At 41.2% G+C, this 27,267-nt stretch overlaps 1 protein-coding gene across 6 annotated transcripts in view; it reads right to left on the reverse strand.

Annotated features, from left to right (window-relative positions):
- TBXAS1 (thromboxane A synthase 1) overlaps positions 1–27,267 on the reverse strand; it is a 243,142-nt gene that overhangs the window by 153,158 nt on the left and 62,717 nt on the right. For 4 of the 6 annotated variants that reach the window (XM_054086768.1, XM_054086793.1, XM_054086766.1 and 1 more), the window contains one exon: positions 25,114–25,207. In XM_054086768.1, the coding sequence (XP_053942743.1) occupies positions 25,114–25,207 (94 nt within the window). Of the gene's footprint in view, positions 1–1,366; positions 1,386–19,739; positions 19,847–25,113; positions 25,208–27,267 lie in introns of those variants that run through there. The other 2 variants (XM_054086775.1, XM_054086801.1) reach the window with 2 other exon arrangements.

Genomic DNA, 27,267 nt, shown 5'->3' on the forward strand with positions numbered 1-27,267 from the left:
TTTATCTGCAGATGCCAAGGGAGGGGAAAAGGTACATACGCATTGACACCAACCTACATTTTGCTATAGTGATACTTCAGCAGTAGTAGGATTTCAGCCTGCAATTGTTATGATTTCAGCATTACAAAGGTTGCCTACTGCCTTCCCCCGCTGATGCAAGAGGAAATCCTGAGGCCAAATTCCACCCAGCTCTGTTCTCCAAGCAGTCATCTAAGACTGCATAAAGTAGGCTCGGCTCATCGGTACACTCTGAAAGCTTTGTCTGCGAGACTGACTCCATCCTACCTGAACACAGCTGACAGATTTAAAACCACACTGAGACACCAGTGCAACACAGAGAAAGACCTGAGGTTGCCAGGCAGAGTTGAATGTGGGGTGCAAAGCACTACTGTATCACAACTGTATCAGCTGCACAGGGCAAAGGGACTTTCACTCTTGTGAGATGATGCCTCATCAGATCTTCTCCACCACACTTTCCTCCTAGCCTAAGCCTTCAATGAGGACATCCCAAACTACAGCCTAAATCTTGTGTAAGTTTTGCTTTGGATTGTAAGCACGCATTTAGGTATTGCACTTTCTCTATCCACCAGCTGCATTTCAGTGAGCCAGCAGGATATTAACATTTACAAGCAACCCAGGCTTTAAATGATTCAGTGAAAAAGCCTTTCAGCTTCTTGGAAGCACAGCTCCTGACTCGCTACAGTTGAGGGGTCAGGCAGAACACATTTCAAATCAGGCCTGTTAACCAATAACTGGTTTTCCACCCCCAGGTCTCCTAAATGATTGCACTGGCTTAAAATTACCAGTGCTTAGTTGTTTTCCTCACAAAGTGGGAACTACAAGCCTGCAGGATCGGGGGAGGAAAGGAGTTTAAAAGTACCTGGGAGAGATTGTGGGAAAACATCCTCAGGAGTGAAAAAAAGCACTTGTTATCTACACTATCATAGAATCATAGAATCACTAGGTTGGAAAGGACCCACTGGATCATCAAGTCCAACCATTCCTAACACTCCCTAAACCATGCCCCTCAGCACCTCATCCACCTGTCCCTTAAACACCTCCAGGGAAGGTGACTCAACCACCTCCCTGGGCAGCCTGTTCCAGTGCTCGATGACCCCTTCCGTGACTATAAGGCACTTTCTCATGTCCTGCATCACTGTACACACATACATACCACTGCCTGTCTCCGCCGTCCACCCTATGACCTACTGCTATCCTAGACCCCTCAATGGTGAGCATCTGGGAGCAGGTCTCATCCGGCTGCCTGGGAGAGAGAAGCAAACAGTGCGTGCAGAGCCCTGCAAGGCTGCGGTGGCTGTGCAAGGCAAAGGGAACGTGCGTGTATCCCTTACAACTCAAGGCATACCTTTCAGCTGGAGGAAGCTAGGATCACATGAAGTCACCTGTGTTTCTCCTAGACATCAGGAAGGCCAATGATCTTGTAATGGTCTCAGTGCACATTGAGGAGATATGCTGTGTATACATAGTTGTGCCAGTTTTGTAGCAATATCCCTGAACATGGCTTTCAGTAGACAGGTAGCTTGAAAACATCCTCCTCCTCCTCTGAGTCATGTTTGAAGCACAGCAAGCCACGTAAGTGTTTTTGGTAACTTATTTGCACTGAGGTCAATCTGCTCCAATGCTCATTATTGTAGGTTTACCCAGGTTTATAATTTCAATTGTACTTAATTGTACAGGATAAATAAACACTTGCCCACCAGCAGCAACTGTTTGACAAGAAAATAGCGACAAAGACCTCTCTTTGACTCAAGAACACTCAGTGGGTGAACATGTGGAGAGGACACAAACTTAGAAATGGTGTCTGCTGATGTGTACCCAGTGGCTTAAACAACTGTAAGACAGGAGCTATAATGAAGCAGTGGCAGGGTTTGGAAGGGGGTAAACAGTGAAAAATGGAAAAACGTGTTCAAATCTTTTAGGAAAACAGAAGGAAATGGAAAAGCAAAATAATGGAGGGTATTATGAGATGACACCACGTCCATCAGGAGAAACTGCAGCATATTGAACAGTCATTTGTAACAAATAAATGTAAAAACACAGTCAGTAATGCTGTTCCAAGTCAGAAAAAATCATTTAGCTTTTTCTTTGTTTGGAAGCTGCAGAATATGAATTGTCAACAACTCAGAAAAGGGTTGGGGCCAGGGGGACTTGCAGCATGTGGCCCCTACCATGAGGTACCAGCCTGATGACAGCCCATTATCAAACAAGACAATACAGGAGTAGGGAAAGCTTCTTTCCCTGAAGAAAGCATATTTTACAGCATCTGGTACACCATGGAAACAGCAGCTCAAGTGGGCTGACTGCTGCACACCCAGAAGGCTTCTTTGTTTATGTGGCTGGCGATCGCCTCCCTACAGGGAATTTGCATTCTCCCCTTCTAAGTGTGTATCATCAGCTGCATCTGTGGGTAGAACCACTCACAAGGCCAAATCCTGCTCTCAGGGATACAGGTGCAACCCCTATGGAAGGGAACAAGATTTGGGTCTGCATCAGTCAGAGCCAAGTCTGGCTGTTGCCAAACATCTATCTTAAGATAGCGAAAATTGAGACTTCAGCCTGAGCAGAACAGACATGAAAGGGTTTCAGAAAGGACTCCATTGGCTCAAGTATCCCCTTTTCTTTCTTCAACAGATTCTGCCACTGCAAGGCGGATCCTTGAGTAATTCCCTCCTTGCTGCATATTCACCTTGCTAGTTCCCCACAGTGAGGGAAAATCTGCAGCAATGTCATCGTCCCTCCTTTCTGAAAATGGGTGTAGGCATTAAGCCAGAGTTTTCAGGAAGAGGCAGTAGCATCATCCATTTTGATTTTTTGAGGTGTCTAACATGAGGATATCCAAATCCTTGTCAGTTGCTCAATACCTGCAGATCTAGTGGCTGCAAATGGGAGCTTAAGGGACTTTAAACTTGAGCTTAAAATTAAAGTAAGCCAGACTGCATGGAGGATACTTTGTAACATTTTACCTTGCCAACTGGAAAACAAATCACATGCTTTATGAACTTAACTATAGTTCTTAAGGACCACCAGATACAATGGTTTGAAGGTGGCCACATAGTTAGAATCCAGCAGATGGATGCTCCCAACAGTAGCTCAAAATATGGACTCAAAAAAAGTTACTTCCAGAATGCATGCGGGTAGCCCTTGAATTTTGCAGTGTATTAAATCCTACAAAAGCAACTGAGCTGTATGGAGAGCAATGTGGTGTGCCTATCAAAATCCATTGCAAGTGAGAAAAATTAGCCATGCAAGAATAGCCAGCGGGGAAAAAGCTTCTTTTGTTATCACTTTCTGAAAAGCATCACATATTACCTGATGTCAGTCACTTACCAGGACAGCCTGGATTCAAACCTGTGACTCAGAAGCCAAAGATGACACATTCCCAGCACTAGTCCCATATATAACCTACCCTGACTACCCTGTAGTCAGACATGATGTTCTGTTTCACTATGATATAAATAACCAACACATCATTGCTGAAGTGCACACCTCATATCAAAAGACAAAAATCTGTACAGTTGTTTAAGGTACATAATGGCAATAAATGACATTTATGGATCAGATTTTTATTATTCAATGGGCTTCATGTCTCTTTTCCTTAGACCACCTAGAAAAAAAAAAACCTAACTGCTAATAACTGAATAGTCAAATTGATTATTTTTTTTAATAGAAGCTAACATTTGATTAAATCAACCTTATATCAGACTGCAGCCCACTCTGAAGGAATGATCGCAGACTGTACATAATCTCCTGTAATAATCCTAGTGAAAACACTAGGATGCCAGCAAGTAAGAGGAGGAAAACAGCATGAAATTCCAACCAGCCTGATTCTAAGCCATCTACATAGTTTGTTTCCTTTGATCATTACCCTTAATGGCTGTCCTCTGCGTGTAATTTGGTTTAATTTATGAGTATGCCATTTCAGATTTTAAAAAACACATATAGCCCTTCCAAATTTATTAAAAACAGCCTTCGTACCCTTGATAGTTATTAAGAGAGGTTAGTGTTATGTAATTAAGTTAATCCTCATCTGTAAAGGCTAATTAACTAACACTAATTGAATCTGCATATAAAAATTTGGACAATGTGTTCTCATTACACAATTAAAAAAAATTACCTGAACTAAATACCAAACAAATTGTAAATTTTTTCCTTCTACCTTTTCAGGTCTTTAATAAAAACTAAGTGGGCAGGTTTATTTCCGTGTGGTACACTAGCAATTGCTGTCTGGAACAAGGATCTGTTGTAACAGCATTGAGAGAAACGAGTCCATCTACGAAAGATCATTGTTTTCTCTGTTGCATGTGCTTTCCCTTTCCCTTTGCCCTTACTTTGTGCCCTTCATCGCCCTTCTTCTCCTTCTGCTGTCTGTTACCTCTACTGGTCAGAGAGGGCAGAGGGTGTTGGGACTGAGTCATCTCACCCAAAGGATCAGATGGCATTGAGGTGTCATCACCTCAATGGATCATACCAAGCACAATGATGTGATGCCAAAATATGATTCAGTCATGATGATTTGCCACCCCAAGGTCTGCACACAGCCAGCTCAAAGCCACCTGGGTAGTTTTGGAAGGGCACTATGCTTTCACCCCCAAAGATCACTTCCCAGTGAAGTCCCACTGAGAAAACACAGCCTCATGTCTTTCTCCTCTCCCTGGATATGCCTGCATTACAAAAGCAAGACATGTTTTGGACCCTTTTCAGCCTTTGCTTGAGACGTTTACAGTTTAAAACAGTCAGGTTTCCAAGGGGGAATTAAGAAAAGCACATCATCCTTTCTGGTATTTGCTGTCTCTCCCCATTAACCAAGTTAATGGCTGATCCTAATAGGCTGCTAACTGAAGAGTCGGCAGGAGGGAGGGGAAGCCAAGCAAGTAAATACACAATTGCGAGCCTGACCTCAATAGCATCCAGGATTTCCCAGTGCATGGAACACACACAGTTCTCAGATTTTCTCACAAACTGCCATATGTTTTTAACATTTGAGTCATAAGCACCAGCACTGCGTAAGTGGCATGGCTGGACGGAGCAGCTGCAGCCAGTTAACAGTCCCTCATGCACCTCTGGCCCACCAGTGACAACCTGGCACCCTTTCTTCACAGCAGATACCTAAACAAAAGAGGGTCAGAAGAACAGGAAAAGGGATACACTCAATGTTATCTTTCTTTGGGAAGATAATACATTTTCTAGGTGAGGGGATGGGGGAAGGCTACACAGGCTTCAGTGATGCATTTGGTCTGGTGGTAGGCAGAGTAATCACACCTGAAAGGATGAAGATTAGGATAAAAATTGAAAGACAGTAAACATGGAAGCTGTAGGGAAATGAATATAGATAGATTTGAAAGAAAAAGTACAGGCATCAAAGGAGGAAACCCGCAGATTTCTCAGGGGTCTGACTTGGGACAAACTTTGTCCAAAGTTTTGAGCATTGACTTGGGCACAAAAAGCAGACCAACTTTAGTGAAGTACATTCATGGTTCTGGGTTGAAAGACAGATTCTCTCCTCAGCAGGCAGAGAGACCAAGATTGTCATATCAGAACAACCAGATGACCTAAAGAACCTGAATGACTGCAACAGAGGAGAGAGTTTAGCTGAAAGTAAAGCTTTGTGCCTTTAGAAGGACCATGCTAACTCCAAGAATTTCTGCAGTAGCAGAGTATTGTTTATTGACAGAGAAGCAAAAAATCTGAATGGACACATCAACCACAGAATAATGATGAACAACAAGTATGATGGAAACTACAAACGTCGAATATCTGGCATACGCTTTCTCTTGAATGCTGCATACAAATCTGACAAGAAATGTTCAAAAGGAATGAATTAAAAATGGAACGAATGGAGAAAAGGGTTACAAGGATCCTCAGGGAACAGAAGGTCTGTCTTACAAGTAATAATTAGGAGAGTTCATTTTAGCAAACCAAAGGTTCATTTTATCAGACCAAAGGGAGGAGACATGCTTGCTGTCTATAAATGTGCTGGGAGTAATCATCAAGGAGGGAAAAATATCTATTTAATATAAAGGCCTATATTACTAAAAGATCAAATGAGTATAAACTGGCCATGGATAAATGTTGCTAGAAATTAGATGAAAGGTATTGACTACCAATGTAGCAAGATTTTAGAACAGCCTCCAAGCCAGAATAGCAGGAACAAGAACCTCAAAGAGGATTTTGAGTCACAGGAGATGATAAGACGTGGATACTTAGAAGAAACGGAGTGTAGAATGAATAACCCAGCCCGTCTATGTCACCCCTCAAGATGATACACAGCCAATTCTAGAATAAGAGGGACTCTTCTCTAGTGGAAAAGATTTACTGTGCTTTCACGTGTGCACATTGCATTCACACTTCCAGTCAATCCATGTTGATTCACCTTAACTTTCCAAAGCATTCCCACATAGATACAGCCTCAGACAATTTGGCATACTGCAATGAGATTCTTGCTTTCTTTTTGTCTGTCTATTTTCAATCTCATTTCACTTTACAAACTTCATTTCCACAACATCTCTGGGATGGTAGATGTCCATCTGTCACAGGTGGGAAGTTGGAAGTACACAAGATTAAGCAATTTGCCAAATGCCACACAAGGAGTCAGTGGTAGAGCCAGAGAGAAGTTGCAAGTTTCTTAGTCCTCCTTCCTGGTACCTTACAAAACCATTCCCTCTCTGCCACAGAAACAGAGACAGTATATGAAATAGGAATATGAACAAATTCAATCTATTTCTGAGCTTTTAGACATATCACATGCCTGAAGCTTCAGAGAAAGGCAAACGTAAAACAACTTTACATATATGGTTAACTCTAAAATGTTTTAAGTAGAGGGAGGTTTCCTCCTCACCCAACTGTTAACTTAAGATTCAATTACTCTTATCTTAACATGCATAGCTACAAATGTAATTAGTAATAAACTTATCCAGACCCTCAAATTATTCCAGCTGCTGTATTCAACTCCCTGATTCTTGCAATGATGAATTCTCCAGACTGATTATATTGGCTAAGATAATATTTCTTTTTATCTATTTGGAAGTTGCCTGCCATTAGCTTAGACCTTGTTTATATCTGCTGTAGAGCTATAATTGCAACCTTGCTATTTTTATTAGGATTATTGTCTAGATAACACTTAAACCTGCTAAGCCCTTATTTTACTTAATAGGAAATGTCACAGAAGACACCTATTCAGGCTTCTAGGAACCTTTATCAAAAACAGAAAACATGTCATTATGAAGACACGTACAAAGTGAAATACAATTTGTGCAGTGTGTGTTCATGAAAGGCTCCATATGAGGTCTTACAGACTCACCGCCTGTTCTGATCCTGTGATAAACATATATTTATAATAAGTCAAAAAACTAGGAAAACAAAAGAGAAAGTAATGATGGATTTTTTTTTTTCACTAGAATATGTAATTTACACTAAATCTCTTCTAAGTTGCCTTCTTTCCAAACTGAGTATAAGTCTTTCCTCACAATCTCTTCTTGTATGTAATTCCACTGACTTACTAACCATATTTGTCGCCTTTCTTAATATTACTACCACCTCCAATGACAACATGAAAATAGAGAATTACAGTGCTCTCTACAGGAGGGAATTCATTGTGCAAGACCACTGCAATGTGTATTTTCACTGCATACTCAATGTCTCTCTGATAGAATAGCACAAGCATTCAGCACATCTTACTAACAGTGAATGAATTTTATTAGTTTTCTTTGCTGGCATCCCTTAAGGGAAGCAAAGCAGTAACTGCATAATTTAAAGACAAGGAAACAACTTATTGTAGGACAGACAGACATGCCAGCTAAATCTAAGGAAAACAAACATTTTGGGAGTACTCTGAACACACAGCAGTGGTTTAGGGGGCAAAAAATTCACATTTGGAGAAATAAAAGTTGACCTCTTTCCCTAGAAAGGGAGACAGGGACTTCTGTTTCTCCAGGGAGTTTCTCCACTTCTGTAGAGCGTCTCCCTTCTTAGATCCATCAACAGCAGATTGCTTCAGATTATTAAAGTGTAATTTTTAAGGATAAAAGATAATAACCAGTTCCATTGTTCTTCAGTCTCTCTTAGGTGCCATAGGTCGCAAACAGACTTTGAAATTAGTACTGGAGAAACTACAAGTCCATGTGCAAATCTCACATCTTCATCTATAAAATTAGGATGACAGCATGTATGCTTTCTTTTCTGGTGCAAACTCTGACCTATCTCATATTCTTTTAACTCAGTGGAGTCTGAGTCGATACTATTTAGACACGTGGGTTTCAAGGAAACCTCAGCTTTAGGAAGCAACATTTCACATTCAGTGGGTGATAAGATCTTGGCCTCCTCAGAGACATTTCCTTTGTTAGTGCTAGGGGTCTCTACTATTGTTTATGAACTGATTATAAAATCAATGCCACTTAATTATCTGTAACCACAGGTTTGAAACTATGAAACATAGATCTGAAAGAACTAAAGATTATTACAAACTTTATCTGTGCTCAGCTCCCACATTTTGATCTTTTAGCATGATGACACTTAGACACAAAACAGTGCCCAAATCAAAGCACTAGGCTGCATGCAGAGTACTCCATCAAGAGATGAGACCTGGCAAGAGCGTTTCATGTGGCAGACATTAATTATGACACTTAATGCATTACTGAAAGATACTAGGACTATTTCTGTATTTTAACATAGCTCAACAAGCCCAGCTTCCTCTTGTCTAATTCCCACCTTGTATGGATTCAGGCTCTCAAGCACAAAAAGAGAAAAATGTCCCCATAGATTGCACTGGCTTCTGATGCGGAACAGACCAGGCTGCTATCTGTAGAATGGACAGACCAGGCACAGGCATGACAGGTCCCTTTTTACTACCTTCTATCACATGGCACCTCTGTAAAAGCCACAAGGTTAAGGGCAGACAAGTCAGCTTGACTCATGCGAGCCTTGAAGTGAGCCCATACATTTAGCAGGGCATGGGGGGCACGTGTCTGCTAAGCTACAAGTGCCTTCACCCTAGCTATGCAAAAAATACTTGGTGTGGTTCATCCTGCTCTCAGACTGACAGTCCACCAGGTTGGACAGACCTACCCTGAACCACTATGGACAGAAATGTATTTTAAGATCCTGTGCAGAACAGAATAGTTTTATCCCTTTGAGGACAAGCTGCAGCCCCAACAGCTACATCACACCAGACAGCTGACTCTTAATGTATCTTAAAATGATGATTCCAAATTTCCTTGTTTTCATACAGTAGGTTACTCTTCATGCTCTGTCCTGAAGCCACCCATGTGGTAGGATAAAAGCATGGAAAACAGATACACTAGAAGGCCTCCCTGGAACATGGGATTAGGAAGAGACAGACAGAAACACGCAGTACCAACCCTTGCATGGGCTGGAGAGAGGATTTTGGAGAGCTGTATGAATTGAGATAGCACAAAGGAACTAAACAAGCGGCTTCAGTGGAATAGTAGTTTGGTACAGCTCTAGAGATCAGCAAGGCCATTGGCCAGCAACTAGGGCAAACACAGCGATTGCCAAACAGAAGTAGAGTCATAGCTTCAACTGTGATAATTTCATAGATAGAAGAGCTTAGTTTTGGAGGTGGGGATGGAACTGGCTCGTGTCAGCCATTCAGTTCTGTTTCTAGATCACCAGTCAGGGCTGGATTCTGCAGCAGCATCAGAAAAAGCACCTTGCCAATTCATGTGGGCTTTATTTTATTTTTTTTTTTAAGAACGGTGCTACACACCTGCAAATAACAGATATTTTCCAGAGTAACTGATGCATTTAGTTGCCCTTTCGTAACTGCATTCATCTGCACCTAGAAAAGCTGAGAGAGGCTTGGCATCCTCATTCAGCTCTACAGCTATACAGAACTAGATGCTTTGGCACAAGGCACGAAGTTGAAAGCAACCACTACTCCTCCCTCTCCCTGTGAATTAACCACATTCCTAAGGGGATTGGGCCACTGACAAAAAGTAACCACTGATTAGGACAGAAAGCCACTCTTCCATCACAACTTCTCTATAAAGCAACATCCTGGAAGGAGTGTGGAGGAAAACAACAGCCAGGCACAACAGCACAATCGAGCTCCTTTTGAAGGTGTCCTCTCAAACACGAAGCTGTCAGCGCTTGCACTATACCACATTTCTTATGTATACAATACTAAAGTGTCACCACCTACAGAGTTCAAGGTTGGCACATTCCTGAGCCCAAGACAGTTACATACTGTAAACAGCCTGAATGTAAGGGCTTTCTCCTGGAGGTCCTCAAAGATAGGAGGACTCACGTCTGGTAAATGGTAAGAAATCAAATTATAGGCCATTGAAAGGACAGACAAATTCTGTCCACAAGAAAGAGTCAAAATAATACAATGCACTGTTAAGAAATGGAGATAACAATTTAACCTGACCTCACTGTTTGTCCCTGGTTTGTCCCCGAGGAAAAGGGCCAGAGGAGTGACCACTGGAGAAAGTGGCATCCACTCATGCTCTGTGAATCTTCTGCTGCTGCAAGATCTGGCAGCAGCCTACTCTCTGATGGCTGATCTCTAAACCCAGCCCTTGCTCAAAAGGCACAACCAGAAGGTAAATGGAGTCCTGATCCGCTGCCGGGTCCCTGAGGGCTGCCATAAAGAGAGGACAGTTTAGGGTCTGCTTAAGCTACAGGGATTAAACTGAGGGGGTTTGACCACTCTAAAACCTTGGCCGCTCCATCATAGACGCAGGTCAACATCTCTTTTTAATTCAATATCAAAATTATAAATTGATCTGGAAGTAAAAATAAAAGCAAAACCCAGATGAAGAGTGTATATATCTATTCCTCTGACTCTCCTGATAAAATTTCAAGCTAAAAATATTATATACAAACACCTCTACTTATAAGTAAGAATATACACACATATATATTTATTCACAACAACCTCATGCTATTTATATGACGATACAGGATGCACAAGAGAATTAGGTCCTCCAAAATACAGGCAAATATCTCAGTTCCTGTAGAACAGGTCCTTTCTAGAGGACGATAGATGAAATTCAATTAAAAGAACAGCTTTGAAGCACTGTTTTTAGAGCAGAGTTCCTGTCTCCCACAAATCCTTAATACATCAGGTGGACATTTAGTTTTGTTACATGCCAAAATCTTTGTGCCTTGTAAAGTAAGACATAAGATAAAGAATGTTAATAGTCTTTTTACAGTAGCCAGTTGTCAGAGGAGGTTTGAGAAAACAAACCACATAGAAAATAATTGCCAGTTTGTGGGCTTGACCATTTAAAAATGGATCCCAAAATAGTCTGCTAAATTGTTTCACCCGGAGCAAAATTACCCATGAATATACACGCATGCACACAAAAACAGCATCTCTTGACGCAGCGCTGATGGTGACTGCAGTCAAGGAAGAAGCGTTATTGCATTCCACATTGTGAAACGACCACAATGCAGTAATTATTCTGAAAGGTTTTCACAAAGCACAATTATTAAGCTAACATTATCCCATTATTGTTTGTTGCTATGGAGATAATATAATCAATATATTTTCTAGATTGATTTTTTTTAATACTACTAGCACGTTGCACGATATAGCAAGATTTAACTCAATGCATTAGCTGATTTTAGTTTATGATTGGCAAAGTCTTGAGGCAATAGATTACAATCCATCTCATGCCTATTATTCTATCAAGACACTTAATGTCAAAATCTCTGCTGCAAAAGCAAGCTTTCCTTGTTGAAAATGAGAAAACTGATAACAAATTTCTCTGAAGAGAGGCAAGCTTTTAAGCATGAATTTAACACATATTCCTACTTTTCCTAAGCCAAACAAAAATTACCAGACTGAATACAGAAGTAGTAGAAAAGCAAGTTGTTTGAATACTTGACTTATGATGCTTATTTATTCCAGTGGGGAAGTTTTGAGGCATTATCCTCCTCCATGTAATATAAACTTAACCTGTAACAACAGAAGGCTCTGAGAAGGCAACAGCAATTGTGGTGCTGAGCCACAGACCACTGGATGCGAATGCAGTTCGCAGCCTTGCCATTACCTCTTTCTGCGCAAGCTTGGAGGACTCTCTGGCTACCTGCTTCCATACCCAGTGAAGACAATGGGCACTCACCCATTGGTCTCAATGGGTGGTGAATCAAAACTGTTACAGCTACAGCCCTTAGTTTCCTTGTCCATAAAAGTGCAAGAACGTTTCCTTTCTTCCAGGTCTGTCTCTGCAGATGACAAGCTTTTAGCAAAACAGATGACTGCTCCTGTGTTAGGATAGTGATAAGTCTGCACAAACCTGAGTCTCATTTAGACCTCTGTGACGCAGTAACATAATATATTAAGAGGCTTCAATGCTGGCAATGTCATTTCAGCCTGTTACCTCCTCTAGGAAGAGATGGGCTTGTCATTGTGCAAGTTCTCAAAGCCTTTTAATATATATTTGCCAGTATTGTCCATACAAGGATTTTAACAGGTTTTCTCCTCCCCTGTGTCCATACTGTGGTAAATTGCCTTTATCTCAGTCCCAGAGGAGACCATATTTTGTGAGCATGGTTTATGCTCAGGCCAAAATTTACAAGTGCAGCATGCTATATTTTGTATAACTAAATAAAAAGAGTAATAGCAACATTTGAAAGCAACAACGTGTTAAGTCTGTGAGAATCACATGGTGTCGCTTTTAGATGCCACAATGTTAGACATCAGTACTATAACTCCTTTGGCCACTGAGTTTACAACTACTCAATAAAACACGAAATTATTCATTGTAGTAATCACAGTAATTCTACCTTCTCCTTTCCCTAAAGGGAGCATATTGGGTGGTCTTGTCTTTCTATTTGAAGTGGGCTGGGGCCCAGGATTGTGACTTTTGGACTGGCTGGAGGTGATCCATCACGAATGATCATTTACAGATTAAATAAGTTCCCTATGCAACACTTCTTGCCCAAGGGATAAGTAATAGAGTTAGGAATGCATATTCATAACCCACCCCCTGTAAGACTGCTGCACTGCCACTAACCAACGCAGAGCTCGGGCTGGTGCTCTGCACGGATCACTGTTTTCCTTTATATTTCTCAATGACTCCACTTTTATCAGGGTGGCTCTGATTTGCTATGTGGGCATGTGCTATGGTGTAACACCTATGTAGGGTTGCCTGCCTTCCTGCCTTGTTTACTTTTATTATTTTATAAAGGATTTTTCTGCAGGACAGGGCTTAGACAAGTAGGTACAATACTCATTCAAACAGGCTACTGTCACATGTGTACCCTTAAAGGACACCATCTGCTAGTTCATCAACAAAGTAAAGAATTGCTTAATACACATCATTGTTTCAAATATAAAGAAAAACTTCATTTGTTTCAAACCACTGACTTCATGCTGTCTACCACAGTGCCTTATCATGCAACAGCCCAGAAATTCTGTAAAAATAAAAACTCATTTAGCTGCGGTCAGTCAGGGGATATCAATTTTGTAACAAGAATGATATAATTACATTCCTAAGCAATCGGTCTCAATAACAAACAGACAGCACCTCTAGTAAATTGGCTGCAGGCCTGATTTTACCACTCTCATTCATACACAGTAAAGCCTACCAGCAAGCCTCCCTTCATTTCAGTGCTAAGGGACTAAGACATTACTAATCAGTATCCTGCTGCAAAGGTTGAGGCTAATCATACTTTGCTTAGTTGCATTCTGTAATTGCTGTGTATCTTTTTCTAGCCAAAAAATACAATTTTCTTTCCTTATTTTTTTTTTGTTAATCAAGACAAAATAAAAAATAATCTCATTACTCCACAACACAGAGACTGAACTTTGCTGCTGGAAGTTGAGCTCACACGTAGCAGTCATGCAGCATCAAGAGGCATGGCACAGAGGCCTCTGCCTCCCTGTCAAGAGGGAATCTATCCCTGTATGGCAGGACTTCTGGAGCTCAGCTTTGCCAGCCTAGCTTTCCCTAGCCAGTATATTGACCCAGGCTGCTACAAGAAGATACTGAGGTCCTAAAGCCTCATCTTCCCTACTTTTCATCCTATATGTAACACAACCTTAGTGCGAAAAGAGAAAGGACAGCCCTCACATAGGTCACATCATGGTGCAAAAGGCTCCTACAAACCTCCTCTCTCTGTTAAATATCATTTAACCTGAAGCATTTTGCCCACAATAATTCAAAAAGGTGGATGCAATAATTCAAAAAGGGAGGTTGGAGGGGAAGCTGGCATCACGCATCGCAGAGCTCCCTTTGCAGGCTCCGCAGCAGTGCTGTGCTCCGGGTGATGGGAGCTGTTCAAATGTTTTGACAGAACATGCCGATTCCTCAGGAATGTTTTTATTCTAGTCGATGTGCCAATTCTGCATAGATTTCCAGTGGAAAGCAGGCAGACAGTCAGGGTCTGCTGAAATAAAGCAACTTCACTCAGAAAGAAGAAAAAGTTGTGTTTTCAGACTATTTTTACTTGATTCATGATTGTAGTTGTTTTAGTCAGTTTGTTGGACTGTTTTCAATTTTACCTCGAAACTCAATTTGCTAGCAGGTTCTAAAGACCAAAAGGCACCAAAACACTGTAGAAAATTAAGCTCAAGCAAAAGACCTCTGAGAATTTTCAAGGTACAAGTTTGTAAGTAAACAGTACACAAAGAAACACAGCAAAATAGGAAAAAATCCCCGTAGACTAAATTAATGATGTTCTAAGTAGAGCTTCTTATTCTGGTTCTTCAAAAACCCAAACATCTCCGTTTTTGCATTTGTGGTTGTCTTTCAAAGGCTTTACTTCTTTTCCTTTTGCCTTAGGGAGTTATTTATAGGGCTATTATAATTTGAGGTCTGGTCTTCTTGTGGCAGGTCCTCCATCCAGGAAATGAAATAGCATTAGAAAATGAAATCTCACATTTATGAGGTCTTCGAGATGGCTCCCTGGGGCATTGGGGGGAGAAAAAAGGTAGCAAAAAATATAAACACAAATATAACTACAAGATACTTGTATGGTCCCTAATTCTATCTGTCATGAACTATATTAGACTCTTTATTAAAACAGAGGCCTCTGGTATAAGGTCACCAACCACAGCCATTTTTTCCCCATGCTCTCCCATTTCCCCCTTATATGTGATCAAACACCTTCTCTGTCCCATGTAGGCTGCAAGGGGCTCCTGACCAAGACTGCCCTCAGCTGTGGAACACAAATAAGTATAACTCAAACACTATCCTTCCTCTGGCTGCCTCACCATGTGCTTTTCACAACACATTCTATGTTGCAGTGTATTAATAGATCAAGGTAGATTTGTTCACCCCTTTGCAAGCTGTAACCTTTGCAAAAATCACATATCGGTCACTGATTTTTTTTAGTCATACCTCTTTGTACTTCTTTCCTAGACTACTCTCTAGAGGCACAAGGTGCTATATCCTATCCAGGGCTTATCACCTCCTGTTTCCTCTCAATGTGTACACATAAAAGCAGGTAGAGGCAAGTCAGTGAAAACTCTGGTCTTCTCATCCCCTTTCTCTGCATGTCCAAAGGGACGCTTTCCTCCAAACCCTGCTTTTACCAGGTATCTTTTTCCCTTTCTGGAGTGGAACATAATCACCCGGTATAAAACCCTGGTCAACTTCCCAGAGAATACTTAAACTCATCATTGTACATGACATCTTATGGTTCCCGCAGCCTGGTTTTCACAAAATAAACATGGCATCATGCTACCTATGAAAAGTTAATAGCTTTTTGTACTCCCAGAATTGAAAAAAAAGCCATCAGACATAATGCACAAAACCTATGAAAGTTCATAAAATAGTGAAAACTAATTGCGACTATTTTAGTGTTTGTTTCTTGCATGGTTTATTATGAAACTATGTATTTGAGAATATTTTTCAACATATGTTTAGGTTTGAATTTCTTTTTCTCTTGTTTATAACTTCCATTTTTCTTGTCATGGTGTAGCAAACACAAAAAATCACCAATATTCATTGAGGTTTTTTTCTTTTTCTATCTGCGAATTTAAAAGTCCCTCAGTACAATTGTCCAAAGAACATGCCACTTTTCCCTCTGCTTTATTAGACATAATCTAAAACTCATGGAAAATTTAAAAATTACAAAATGGAAGCAGGAAAAAAAAGGTCAACAGCAAAGAAACAAACAAACAAAAAAAGTCAAAAAGTAGAAGGACAACCCAAGATTGTATCATCCATTTGACTGTGTTGCATGGTGAAAACAAACAAAAAAAACCCACAGCAATTTGAAATACATGTTTTTAAAACACAGAAGTTTGTTTAGAATTTCCATGGAAATTATTTTTTGTTTCCCTAAAAAAAAAAAAAAAAACTCAAACAAAAAGAAAAACAAACCAACCAACCCTAGTCAGTTCTCAAACAAACATGATTAGAATCCAGCTCTGGCTGATTTTGGTTTCCCACTATTGCCCACACTTAGACACGTGCTGAGGCCTCTGAGGATGTGGAGAATTAGATTAACTTTTGAACTTTATACCTCTCCAACAAGACTGGTTGTTTCTTACACTTCCATGTCTTACCAGGCAACTTGTATTTCTGGATAAACTGCATGAATACTTATCCAAAAAAGATCACTCCAGAAAATAATGTCGCATTTATTACTGACAAATTAAGATAATCCCAAGCAAGTAATGGCTGCTTTACCTCTGTCCCATGCCCACAGCGACTGAAGCCCTCACAGTCCTGCCTTACCCTGACAACCACCCTTTCCTTCCTGGCACTGCACCTATTTGACTACTGGCTGTGACTAAGACCCAATCTCATAGTCAGTCCCTCTTAGGGAAATAGCATCTCTACATCCTGCTTGGGGAGGGGAGGAAGTGGGGAGAACCCAGTGGGTCTTAAGTCTTACATCCAGATAAAACTACCAGGAGGCAATGCCACCCAAGGAGCACCACAGGCAGCCAGAAGACAGTATACAATGAATATCAGAGATGTAATTGCACATGCAGTTCTCCAAAACCCTCTTTCTCATTTTAATATAAAGCCTTGCAGAAATCAAGCCCAGGAAGCTGCAGTAGATCAGGCCCACAGCAGCCGTACCTTCCTACTCTCAAAAAGAATGAGTGAAGTATCTTGCTTGCCACCCTTTCAAGAAGACTCGCTGTACAGAAGGCCAGCTTCTTATTTGAGAAGACATGTCATGCTGTAAACATTTCTAGTAGAGCTTGGGTTAGCAGCACTTGTAAGAAAATCCTAATGAAAATAAATTGTTACGTATTTACCCATATGCTGAGGAGCATATGGCTAATGCATTTAGACACTGCTAATGAAGTTAAGACTCAGCTAAATTTGTTGGCTCATGGATAAAAACTGTTCTCAACAACCAATCAGAGCCTGCTATAATTTTAGCATTACAATTGATACCTGGTCATTATTATACATAGTGATCCTGCTGACATAGAACTGGTTTTCTGAATATGAATTTTTCTATATCACAATAAGGTGGTGAATAGCATATGATGCCACTAAACTCCAGATTTACAGGCAATGTGAGCAAGCTATACTTCACTTAAAACAATAGAGATTGTTCTTATTGTAACCCAGAATCTATTGCTCTTTTTTTTATTGCTCTTTTTTTTTTTAATTTCAAGGACTAAAATTTTTTTAATTTAGACCAATCCCATTCTCTCTAGGCCATCGCCACACTAATGTGACTACAGACAAAACTTAAGAGAAGACAATCATGACTAAGAAATATTCCTGCTTCTTTAAGTCCATGTGTAGAAGCCCATTAAGTTAAATACGACAGCTACTTGACTCCTCCTATTCCATCAAACCACTATTACGCTGCCTTTCAAGGTGAAGGTCCCTACTCCTTGTGGGGATCGTATTCCTTGTGTATGATCATAGGGAACCTGGAGTTTAAGTGGACCTAGAACCCAGTGGACCCCCACTGGATTTATCTACATGCGACTACCATTGCAGCTATACATTATCTTCATCCTCTGAACCCAGGTACTGCATAGATAGCTGTTGCTACATGTCATGACAGAGCTGGCTTTAATTCAGCAGTACACACTTCTTAAAGAGCAGGCTATATAGCAACTTCCAGATGGTTATGTGTTGAACACGCAAATATAGTCTCCAAAAGGCACAACACATGGCAAACTTCCCCTACACCACTCTCAGAAGCCAGGTGTCATTTATGATGTAGACTTCTGCGCTGATGGATATTGAGTAGCTGTTTCTGAGTTGACTCCAAAAAGGCATCAAAAAGCAATGGTTTTGGTCAAGGATGGAATGGAAGAGCAGAGAAATGTCCTTCAGCATTGTTACTTTGGGAACCCACCTTAATCAGACACCTGCATTTATAGACCAGAGCTCAGGCCTGGCATTGATTCACAGCACCACTTGCTGCATGACCATTGCCAAATCATTTAGTCTTCCCCCAGCCTTGAAGCAGCCCAGTCCATTAAAGGCGGCAGTGATACCAGCCTCCCCAAGTCTACCAGAAAAAGTCCCCAGAGAAGTTGCCTAAAGTATTCCACCATAGCCTGATGAAAGAGCAGACCTATCTATTCCAGAACAACATCTATGCCATTTTGCAGGCAGGTAAGTAGAGACTCAAGGTCAGGCAAAAGAAAGATTTGTTTACCTAGACAATAAAAAAGCTTTGCCTGAGCCAGACTTGCCCTAAATCACATTGGGAGTTTGGGGAAAGACAGGAGCATAATCAGCGAGTCTCTTTTCTCACTCATTGTGCTGCCATGGAGAACATCATCCCCTTTCCACTTAACAGGTAAAGCGCTCCACATAGATCTAGCAATTGCCTCAGGCATTGCCTCTTCATCCCATGCAGTGTTTAATAAAGCATAAAGCATGCCAAACACAGTTTAAAGAATACCAAAATCATGATGTTGCTTGTCAACAAAGTCTACGTCTCCTTCTAGGGTCAACTGCTGAGGTCTACAGGAAAAACTCACCCAGCTCTCCACCGCAAATACACGTGGGAGCTGCTCTACTCAGAAGCCACACAGTCAACATGCCATTCTTTGGAATCTGAAAGGGACCTGCTTCTTCCCTCAAAGGAAAAACAACGTAGTCCAAAGAAGCAAAAACATCTGTCATGACCACTATTACCTTCATTGCTTCGGTGACCATTATTCACCAGCAAAGCAGCAATGATTCACTCCTCTTTTTCTGTCACATAAAACCAGCAAGTTGCTTTGTGTATACAATATTGTCTCTAGCTTCCATAAACATTGTTTAAAGTTGACATCACATCCAGGGGTACTTTGCAAACAGCTATCGGAAACACCAAGTGCAAAAATGAGAACGTTGTGCCTCTACAGAAGGGTCTCTGAGGCGTACACACTGATCCCACAGGGGCAGGCCCACCCTGCTGAGATCCCACAAGTTACGGAGAAGCTGGAGTGAGCCACAGCACAGTTCTGCTAAACACTTCTGAGAAACCAGAGATCCAGCTCTTGCTGAGGGGTTCAAATAACAATCTAGTCAAGTGGGAGATAGCTAATCACGATGTCTTGATTTCCTGCAATAGGTTTCCACAAACATACTGCACCAAATTCGTCAGGGTATCTGACAACTCTAACATCTGATCAAAGGAGGTAGCACAGAGTATCAGTGGAAACTAGGAAAATATACGTATTTGAAGGGGAGGAAGACTGACTTTATAGACATATGAATATACACATAAAAACACGCCTAACCCCAGGCTTTCTGTCATGTTGCAGACTGCGACATGGCTAGGTTTAGATCTGCACCACATGTATTCACGTCACATAAAACACGTACATAAACAGGACTCCCAATCAAGGCCAGGTTTCCCAGGAAGTAAGAGAAGACCTGAGGCACTGCATGAGTTCTGTTTGGGCAGTCAGCAGCCCACAAAAGATGCATACAGCCACCTAGGGGAGATAAAGACAGATTGATTGGTGATGCCATGGATGCCCTTTCTGGTTCCACACAGACAGCTATCAAGTAGCAAAACACTCCTTATCCCATTCTTCTTGTCTGTCTGCACAAACAACACAAAACTATATACAGGCTTTCACTGTCGGTGTAAGCTATACTGTTGTTGTAATTAAACCCAGATCCACAGTCTATCTGAGAGCTCCTCTTCTCCACTTTCTCCTTTCCTTACTCTTCACTACCTTCACCATTTGCCTCTCTCCAACCTTGTTTGGGTTTACATGCAATGTCATTAAATTCCAGAACAGTAAATGCTGCCACCTCTCTAAGCACTGATACAGTGCTTTCTAGGCTGAAAATTAGACATGGGGTTAATTTCATTCCTGCAAGGACTCTGCCTTTTATTTATGTCCAACTCAAAGGATGCTTTGGCAGATGCAGAGTGGAAAAAAAGATCATGTTTGCTCTCTGCTTCCTCCCTGCACTCCCCCTTCTCCACTCGCACCCATCAGCCATGAAACAACACAGTCCAGCCAGATGCCAAACTGAAAGCAAGACAAAGCACCCTCACAGCCCCCACTTCCATTCAGCAGAAATGGGCCACTCTGGGGTAGACCGGGATCTACAATTAGGCCAGATAGAAATAAACAGAGTAAACAAAGGGTATCCTGTCCAAGCAGAGAGAGGCTAAAGAGAGTAATGTCCTTCATTAAAATGCAAGGCAGGAATACAAGCACATGGCCAGCCAAAAGCATCACTGGAGCCTGCTAGGTGTAATAGGAGGAAAGCAGCACATGATTACACAATTATAAGGACCCAAAGCAAGCACATCACACAAACGTACACAGGGCACAACTGCATGTCCTGCCTACCAAGTACAAAAACAAGGCAGCCAACCACACACCTACCACCACTCCAAAACAGCAGAGATCATAGTATCATAGTATGGTCAGAGTTAGAAGGAACCTTAAAGATCATCTAGTTCCAACCCCCCTGCCATAGGCAGGGACACCTCCCACCAGACCAGGCTGCCCAAGGCCCCATCCAACCTGGCCTTGACAACCTCCAGGGATAGGGCATCCATAACCTCCCTGGGCAACCTGTGCCAGTAGCTCACCACTCTCATGGTGAAGAAATTCTTCCTAATGTCTAGTCTAAATCTGCCCCTCTCCAGTGTATACCCATTCCCCCTGGTCCTATCACCACAAGCCTTTACGAATAGCTCCCCTCCAGCTTTTCTGTAGGCCACCTTCAGGTACTGGAAGGTCACTGTAAGATCTCCAGCCCTCTGATTATCTTTGCAGCCTTCCTCTGGACCCGTTCCAACATCTCCATATCCTTATTACGTTGAGGATTCCAGAACTGGATACAGTATTCCAGATGAGGTCTCACAAGAGAGGAATAGAGGGGCAGAATCAGCTCCCTCTCCCTGCTGGCCACGCTTCTTTTGATGCAGCCCAGAATACGGTTGGCCTTCTGGGCTGTGAACCCACATTGCCGGCTCATGTCGAGCTTCTGATCAACCAGCACCCCCAAGTCCTTCTCTGCAGGGCTGCTCTCAAGCACGTCATCCCCCATCGTGTACTGAGATGCCAGACCCAAGGCTGCAGCAGCACAGCGCTGCTCTCCAGAAGGCTGCGTAGGGAGCAGCGCACACAGGTACAGTACTAGGCGACCAGAGCCACGCAAATGTCAGAGCCAATGACATTTAAAACCAGCATAGCTGCCTTTTTAGAAAAGGGATAGGGAAGGGGGAGAAAAAGACAGCATGGTTAGCCATAGCAACAGGTCAAGTGTTTGCTGCGGTTCTTTGGGAAGAAGAGTAAAGCAACACATGTGCCTTCTTGGTTTTCAGAGCATTTGTCATGTAATAATATCATTAGCCTGTAAATTAAGAGGAGAGTTTTGTCTTGTTTTTCTGCAATCTGATGCTCCAAAGCCCATGCAGGTCCATGTGTGAAAGCCTATGCTGTGTATGCTCTTGTGTCTCCCACTATGCAGCTACTGCAAAAAATCCTCCTGTTCTTTCACAGACTGGAAGGAAAAGTGTAGTACATGGAGAAGCAGGGGAACAGTCAGGAGTTTCTAGCAAAACGTTTATCTGTCTGCTGCAAGTCTGCTCAGTTATTTGGAAAATTGACCACGCTGCTTTCTTTAAACAGACTAATCATATTTACTATTACATCAGACTTACCCACTACAAATTGTTCTCATGCAATGGAAGAATTTTTAATCTAATATCTTGGACTCTGATAATTTCCCAGCTGCAGAACTGCAATAATTTCCTATTTTCTCATTTTTGAGATAAGCCGATTAACATGGGTAGCTTTAGTTTCAGGGTGTGATTATCTCTCTTTATTGTACTTGACAGAGAAGGGGTGACTTACAGTAAAATAACTTTGTTTTCCCCAAGTCAGCTCCTGACATCTGCTTCTCTGTGATGGAGATACGTCTTTCCTGTTGTTCCTCTTAGCCCTGCAACTCTTATACTACTGCAAGAAAATATACTGTTCAAGAAATTCCTGAAACAACTCTTTCAAAAAAATCTCATTGAGAAAACTTCTTTTCTGTTGTTTAAAATACATTTGAAAATTTATTCAAAACCCTAGAACCCAGCACTACTGGTCAAATCCTGTTTGCATTATTCATTCGTTTTCAGGCACGCTTACAGAAGAAGGATAATAAAAAAGGGATTATAAAGCCTGATGCTCTGCTCACGTATACAGTGGAGCAAAACAGGAACCTCCATTCACTTCAGGAGAACTGATTTACTCCCAAGCAAATCTTTGACTTTATGCCATTATGAGTTAAAAATATTTCTTACTCCCACAATTCTGCTGAGAGATTTTGATAGTTAATGTTTTTTTCTTAAATCCCCAGGTCCTAGATTTACTTGATTATGTCAAAAGGGACTCCCTCTCCTCTTTTATTTTTTCCTTATGTTTCTAGCAACTATATTCTAGGAGGAAAGCCCGAAAGCACAAGATAAGGACACTCTTTGGACTGGAAGGCTGTACATGTTTACATATTTTGATTTCCCTTTCTCTTCTAGATCTCACGGTTGTGCAGGGCTTGTCAACCTATGTTGATCTGCAGACCGAATTTGACACTGGAAACATATGAATTATACACGTGCAGATTCGCATACAGAACATATTAATTCATTCTTCTTGGTCACCACTTCTAAATTCCTCTGAAATAAATGCTCATGGAATGAATTCTGCTAGTTTGATGATTTAGTGGGAGCGTGGCTTGTGTGTTTTCCCTGCACAACATTGGCAACACCAAGAAGGAGCTGGCATATTTAAAAGGAAGACTCTAAAATGTCAGTTTGGTGAAAAGACATCGTTGCATAAATATGGAAGTGCAAGAACTTCTCAACATTATAGATGCAGTAGCAGAACAAATAAATGGTTTGATACTTCCTATTTTTTAAAAAAGTAACACCAGTCCATAACAAACCACTGCTCATGCACAGCTGTGCCTGTTACAGCAACATCCCAAAACCCACCCCATCCCCGAGAAGCTATGAGGCTTCTCCACTGCTGGGGAGGGGAAAGTGGAACCTGTCCTCTACTGACTGCCCTGAGAGCACTCGTATCCCTGAAAACACCCTTATAGAGAGCAGCCTGCAGTATAAAAGCAGCTCTCCTATTACCAGCACGTTGCTATGGGCACTATTTCTAAGAAAGCAGCCACAAGAGCAGATCCAGAAAACAAAGCAAGATATATAAGAGAAGAAAAATTACAAAGTGTGTGGACTCATCCCTGCCTGTTCCTACTGGCAGCAATAGGACTGTAGAGAAAACAGACAGTGAAATGTTGTGGTGCTGAACATAGAGTCTGGTGGGGCTTATGGTTTTGCATCACTCAAATCTGTTTCAAATTAGTATTTCTTGGTACTCCAAGCAATTTCTCAGCTATCTTTAATTTTTTTTTTCCTAAAGTCAGTAAAATCAAGTTTATCTTTTCTTCATTAGCCTGCTTTAATGAATAGAATTCTGGTAATGAAATTTGCCTAGCAGATCACAGATAATGGTTTGCAAAAACTTTCCTCTTGTCTGCTGGTACAGGGCAAGCCTGTCCACAACATATCAAAATAACTTATTCTCTAGCACCCTTTCCTACAGCAAGTGTTAGCAGGTAACTAATGATAATGGGATTTTGTCACCAAATTGCTACAGAACAAGTAGCTTCATGCCATCCAGCTGAACTGAAACCAGAAGAATGAGGGTGAATGGACTGTACTCCACGCTACGAGCATCCCCTGTATGTTAAAGTCACTCTATCAATTCCAGTTCAAATTAATCAAGAGTGGATCAAGTTTACCTTTTATGCTATTTTCTAAATGAAATCAGATGTTACATGTAAAACTGGTATTTAAATGGGTTTTAGCCAATAATGATTCAGATATTGACAGAACAATCACCATGAAGACCAAGGTAAGAGGCACTATATTCTCATTAATAATTCAAATCTCAGTGTGGATATTGATGACCATGCACTTAAAAGGGGAAACTGGACAGCAGCTGGAGTTGGCCCAGATTTCCTGAAAAGTTGCTGGACTACAAGAGACATATACTAGAGAGATTTTACTGTAAGATCCAACAAGAGGAATGACAGCTTCTCATCATTAGACCCTCAAAAGCATTATTGAGATTAAGCAAGGAACAAAAAAATCACAGCATTAGGAATCTAATGAAAGGGGATGGGCGAGAAAAATAACGGAACAAAATTTGGATGCAGAATCCCAATATTTCCTTCCTCCTCCCAGTGCCAATATTTTGCGTACAGAGCAACAGTGTTCAGCGGTGCCTAATTCAAGTTACTGCTGAGGTGTAAGCAATGTTACAAGCTTTAAAATGAACATCTACAATCAGAAAAAGCACGAACAGAAAGGTCAGAGGAGCCAAAACTACTCAGAGCAAACCAGTTGGGGCTAGTTAACATAATCTGCTCTATTCACATAACTAAGTATGTTTCACTGAGGGCGTGAACTTTCTTGGAAAAGCTCAAGTAATTAACTGCAGGAGCTTACACGTTTTCTTTGTCTCACGTTTATTTTACCCTGAACTAGAGCTGCTTGCACACAACTGCTTCTACTTATTCCCTCAAAAAGCTGAGTTTGTTTATTTTTTCCAGAAGTACACGCTCAAAGATATGGTACCACTGAGGTGCAGGATTATCTTCACTTCCTTCTACCTCCTTTGCAGTCTTCCCATAACTTTTGGTGAATACAAAGACACTCATATCTTACCTCACGGAAAAAGAGCAGGTTTCCAATGAAAGGAAGAGGTGGAGGATGTCGGATTCCTACTTTACTTAGTTTAGAGAATGCAGAAGTGGAGTACCTGGAAAAAATAAGGTAGTAAGTTAATTTTAGATCTTGTCATGATAGGACTTTCCATAATAATTAGTTAAATTGATTTCCCTGGATTCAGAGAGAGAGAAGATGTTTTCTGCGTTGGCCAAACAGAACCGCCAATACAGTGACATTGCTCAGCAGCTCCTCAGGTCACAGAAACGAACGCAACACATTGGTGCTTCAAAGAGGGCAAAAGAAGGGACTCAAAACACAGGCCTGTGAGTGCAGCAGTGGAAATAGCTGGTCCTCTTCCCACAGAGGGTGTTGTAAGTCAGAAGTGACTCTCCAAAGCTACATGAGGCTACAAAGGAGGTCAAAACAGGCATTGGTAGTTTGACAACTGTGGCACAGCTGGGAAAGGAATAAGACAGATCTTCACACTAGCATTTTCTTCTTCATCACCGCTACCTATACAGATCACAGAACAAGAATTCAAACTAGTTTCAGTTGTGCATGAGCCAAGACACTGTCAGTATGTTCCAGTCAAGCCGAGTATTTGGGCCAGATATGCTGATTAAGTCATTTTACAGCTGCCATCAGCAAAATAAACAAGAGATAAAGAAGTACAGTACAGGGAAACAAAAGCCAGACTGGAAAGCTTCATGCATCCCTTGTTTTGGATGAAACTGTGGTAAGTTGACAGGGACAATACTAGAAAAAAAAGAAGAAAGAAAAACCCAACCCCTCCCCTTTATTAATACAAACAATGGATTTAAGTCAGTGGGCCTCAGTGAAACCTGAAAGCACAAGAGCTAACAGCAGCTTTGATTAGTCAAAACCACAATAATACTGAATACTATCATGCTTAATACTATCACCAGGAGGGCAAGATAGCTTTAAGATTAATAAAGGGTGTGACTATATTAACACCTTAGCTCAGAGCAATAGTATAGATTTAAAGCTTTCCCACTGCATGATAGCTCCATGTCTGGGGCAGTTTTGGCACATGCAGGCACACTTTTTTTTTTGAGAGGAAACTGAACTTGAAGCTCTGCTCCAATCCTTTACCACTTACCAGGGCAGGTCTTAACTATAAGCAGTCCTTCAGCTTTGAACCCCAAGTACAGCAAGACTGTTTAGGCCTGGGGAGCAAATTAAATATAGCCCAAAATAAAAACTGTGACTAATAATAGTGTAGGGGTTTCAATATCATCTACTTTAGTCTATCAGGTCTGCAAGTTAACTGAATGGCATAACAGAGAAACAGCAGAAGCAGTGCCCTTAGATCTCGACAGGCTGACTCCCTCTTAATCCCAGTATACTGTTGACAGCTATGTTGACTCTGAAGACTATGCTAACCCATTGATAAGACTTAGACCTCTCCACCTTCAGGTCCAATAATCAAAATGTGCCTCATCTGAAATGCCCTATGTCATACAGGCAGGGATATTCTAGTTTAACCTAACGGGCAAACAGTACACAGTTCTTTGGGGTCAGGGAGGACAGGGGATGAGAAGAGTTGGTGTCAGAAAACACTCCTCCAGCTGGAGAGAAAGGAAAGAGAGATGTTGTGTAATGAAATATATAAAATTAAGAAAATGGGACTTAAGTATCAAGTAAGTAGCTTTTTATACTTCCATTTTCTTAGATTTCCTGCAGCACAGTACATATTCTTTTAATCGGTCATCTTTTGTGAAGGCATTTTACAAAAATAGTAATCAGAAGATACAGATTAGATCATTTTTAAATAGCAACAATGTTCTTTTTATGGAGCAGCACAAACCTCCACAAACACAAACCCTCTCAATAGAAATGATGTGTCTTCTGTCTGTGCAAGGGTAGTATTTCAGTACAACAGAGTATTGCAGAATAAAGGCACAGAAGTTGACATTTATTACACATTTTATACATATTACTGTCTTTTCAGCTACTTAACCGCTTTGAAAAAAAATTAAGTTTTACCTTATTGAAGAAGCTAATACACTTCAGGAAAAAAATGTTTTAACTTCAAAACTACAGAGAGCCTACATGATACATCCGCAAAAGGAGGATTTTTTTTTTTTTTTTTTGCTGCTGTTTGTAATCTTCCTTTAGTGTCTTTGTTTC

Source organism: Cuculus canorus, chromosome 1 (genome assembly GCF_017976375.1).
Source record: "Cuculus canorus isolate bCucCan1 chromosome 1, bCucCan1.pri, whole genome shotgun sequence".
Lineage (NCBI taxonomy): Eukaryota > Metazoa > Chordata > Aves > Cuculiformes > Cuculidae > Cuculus > Cuculus canorus.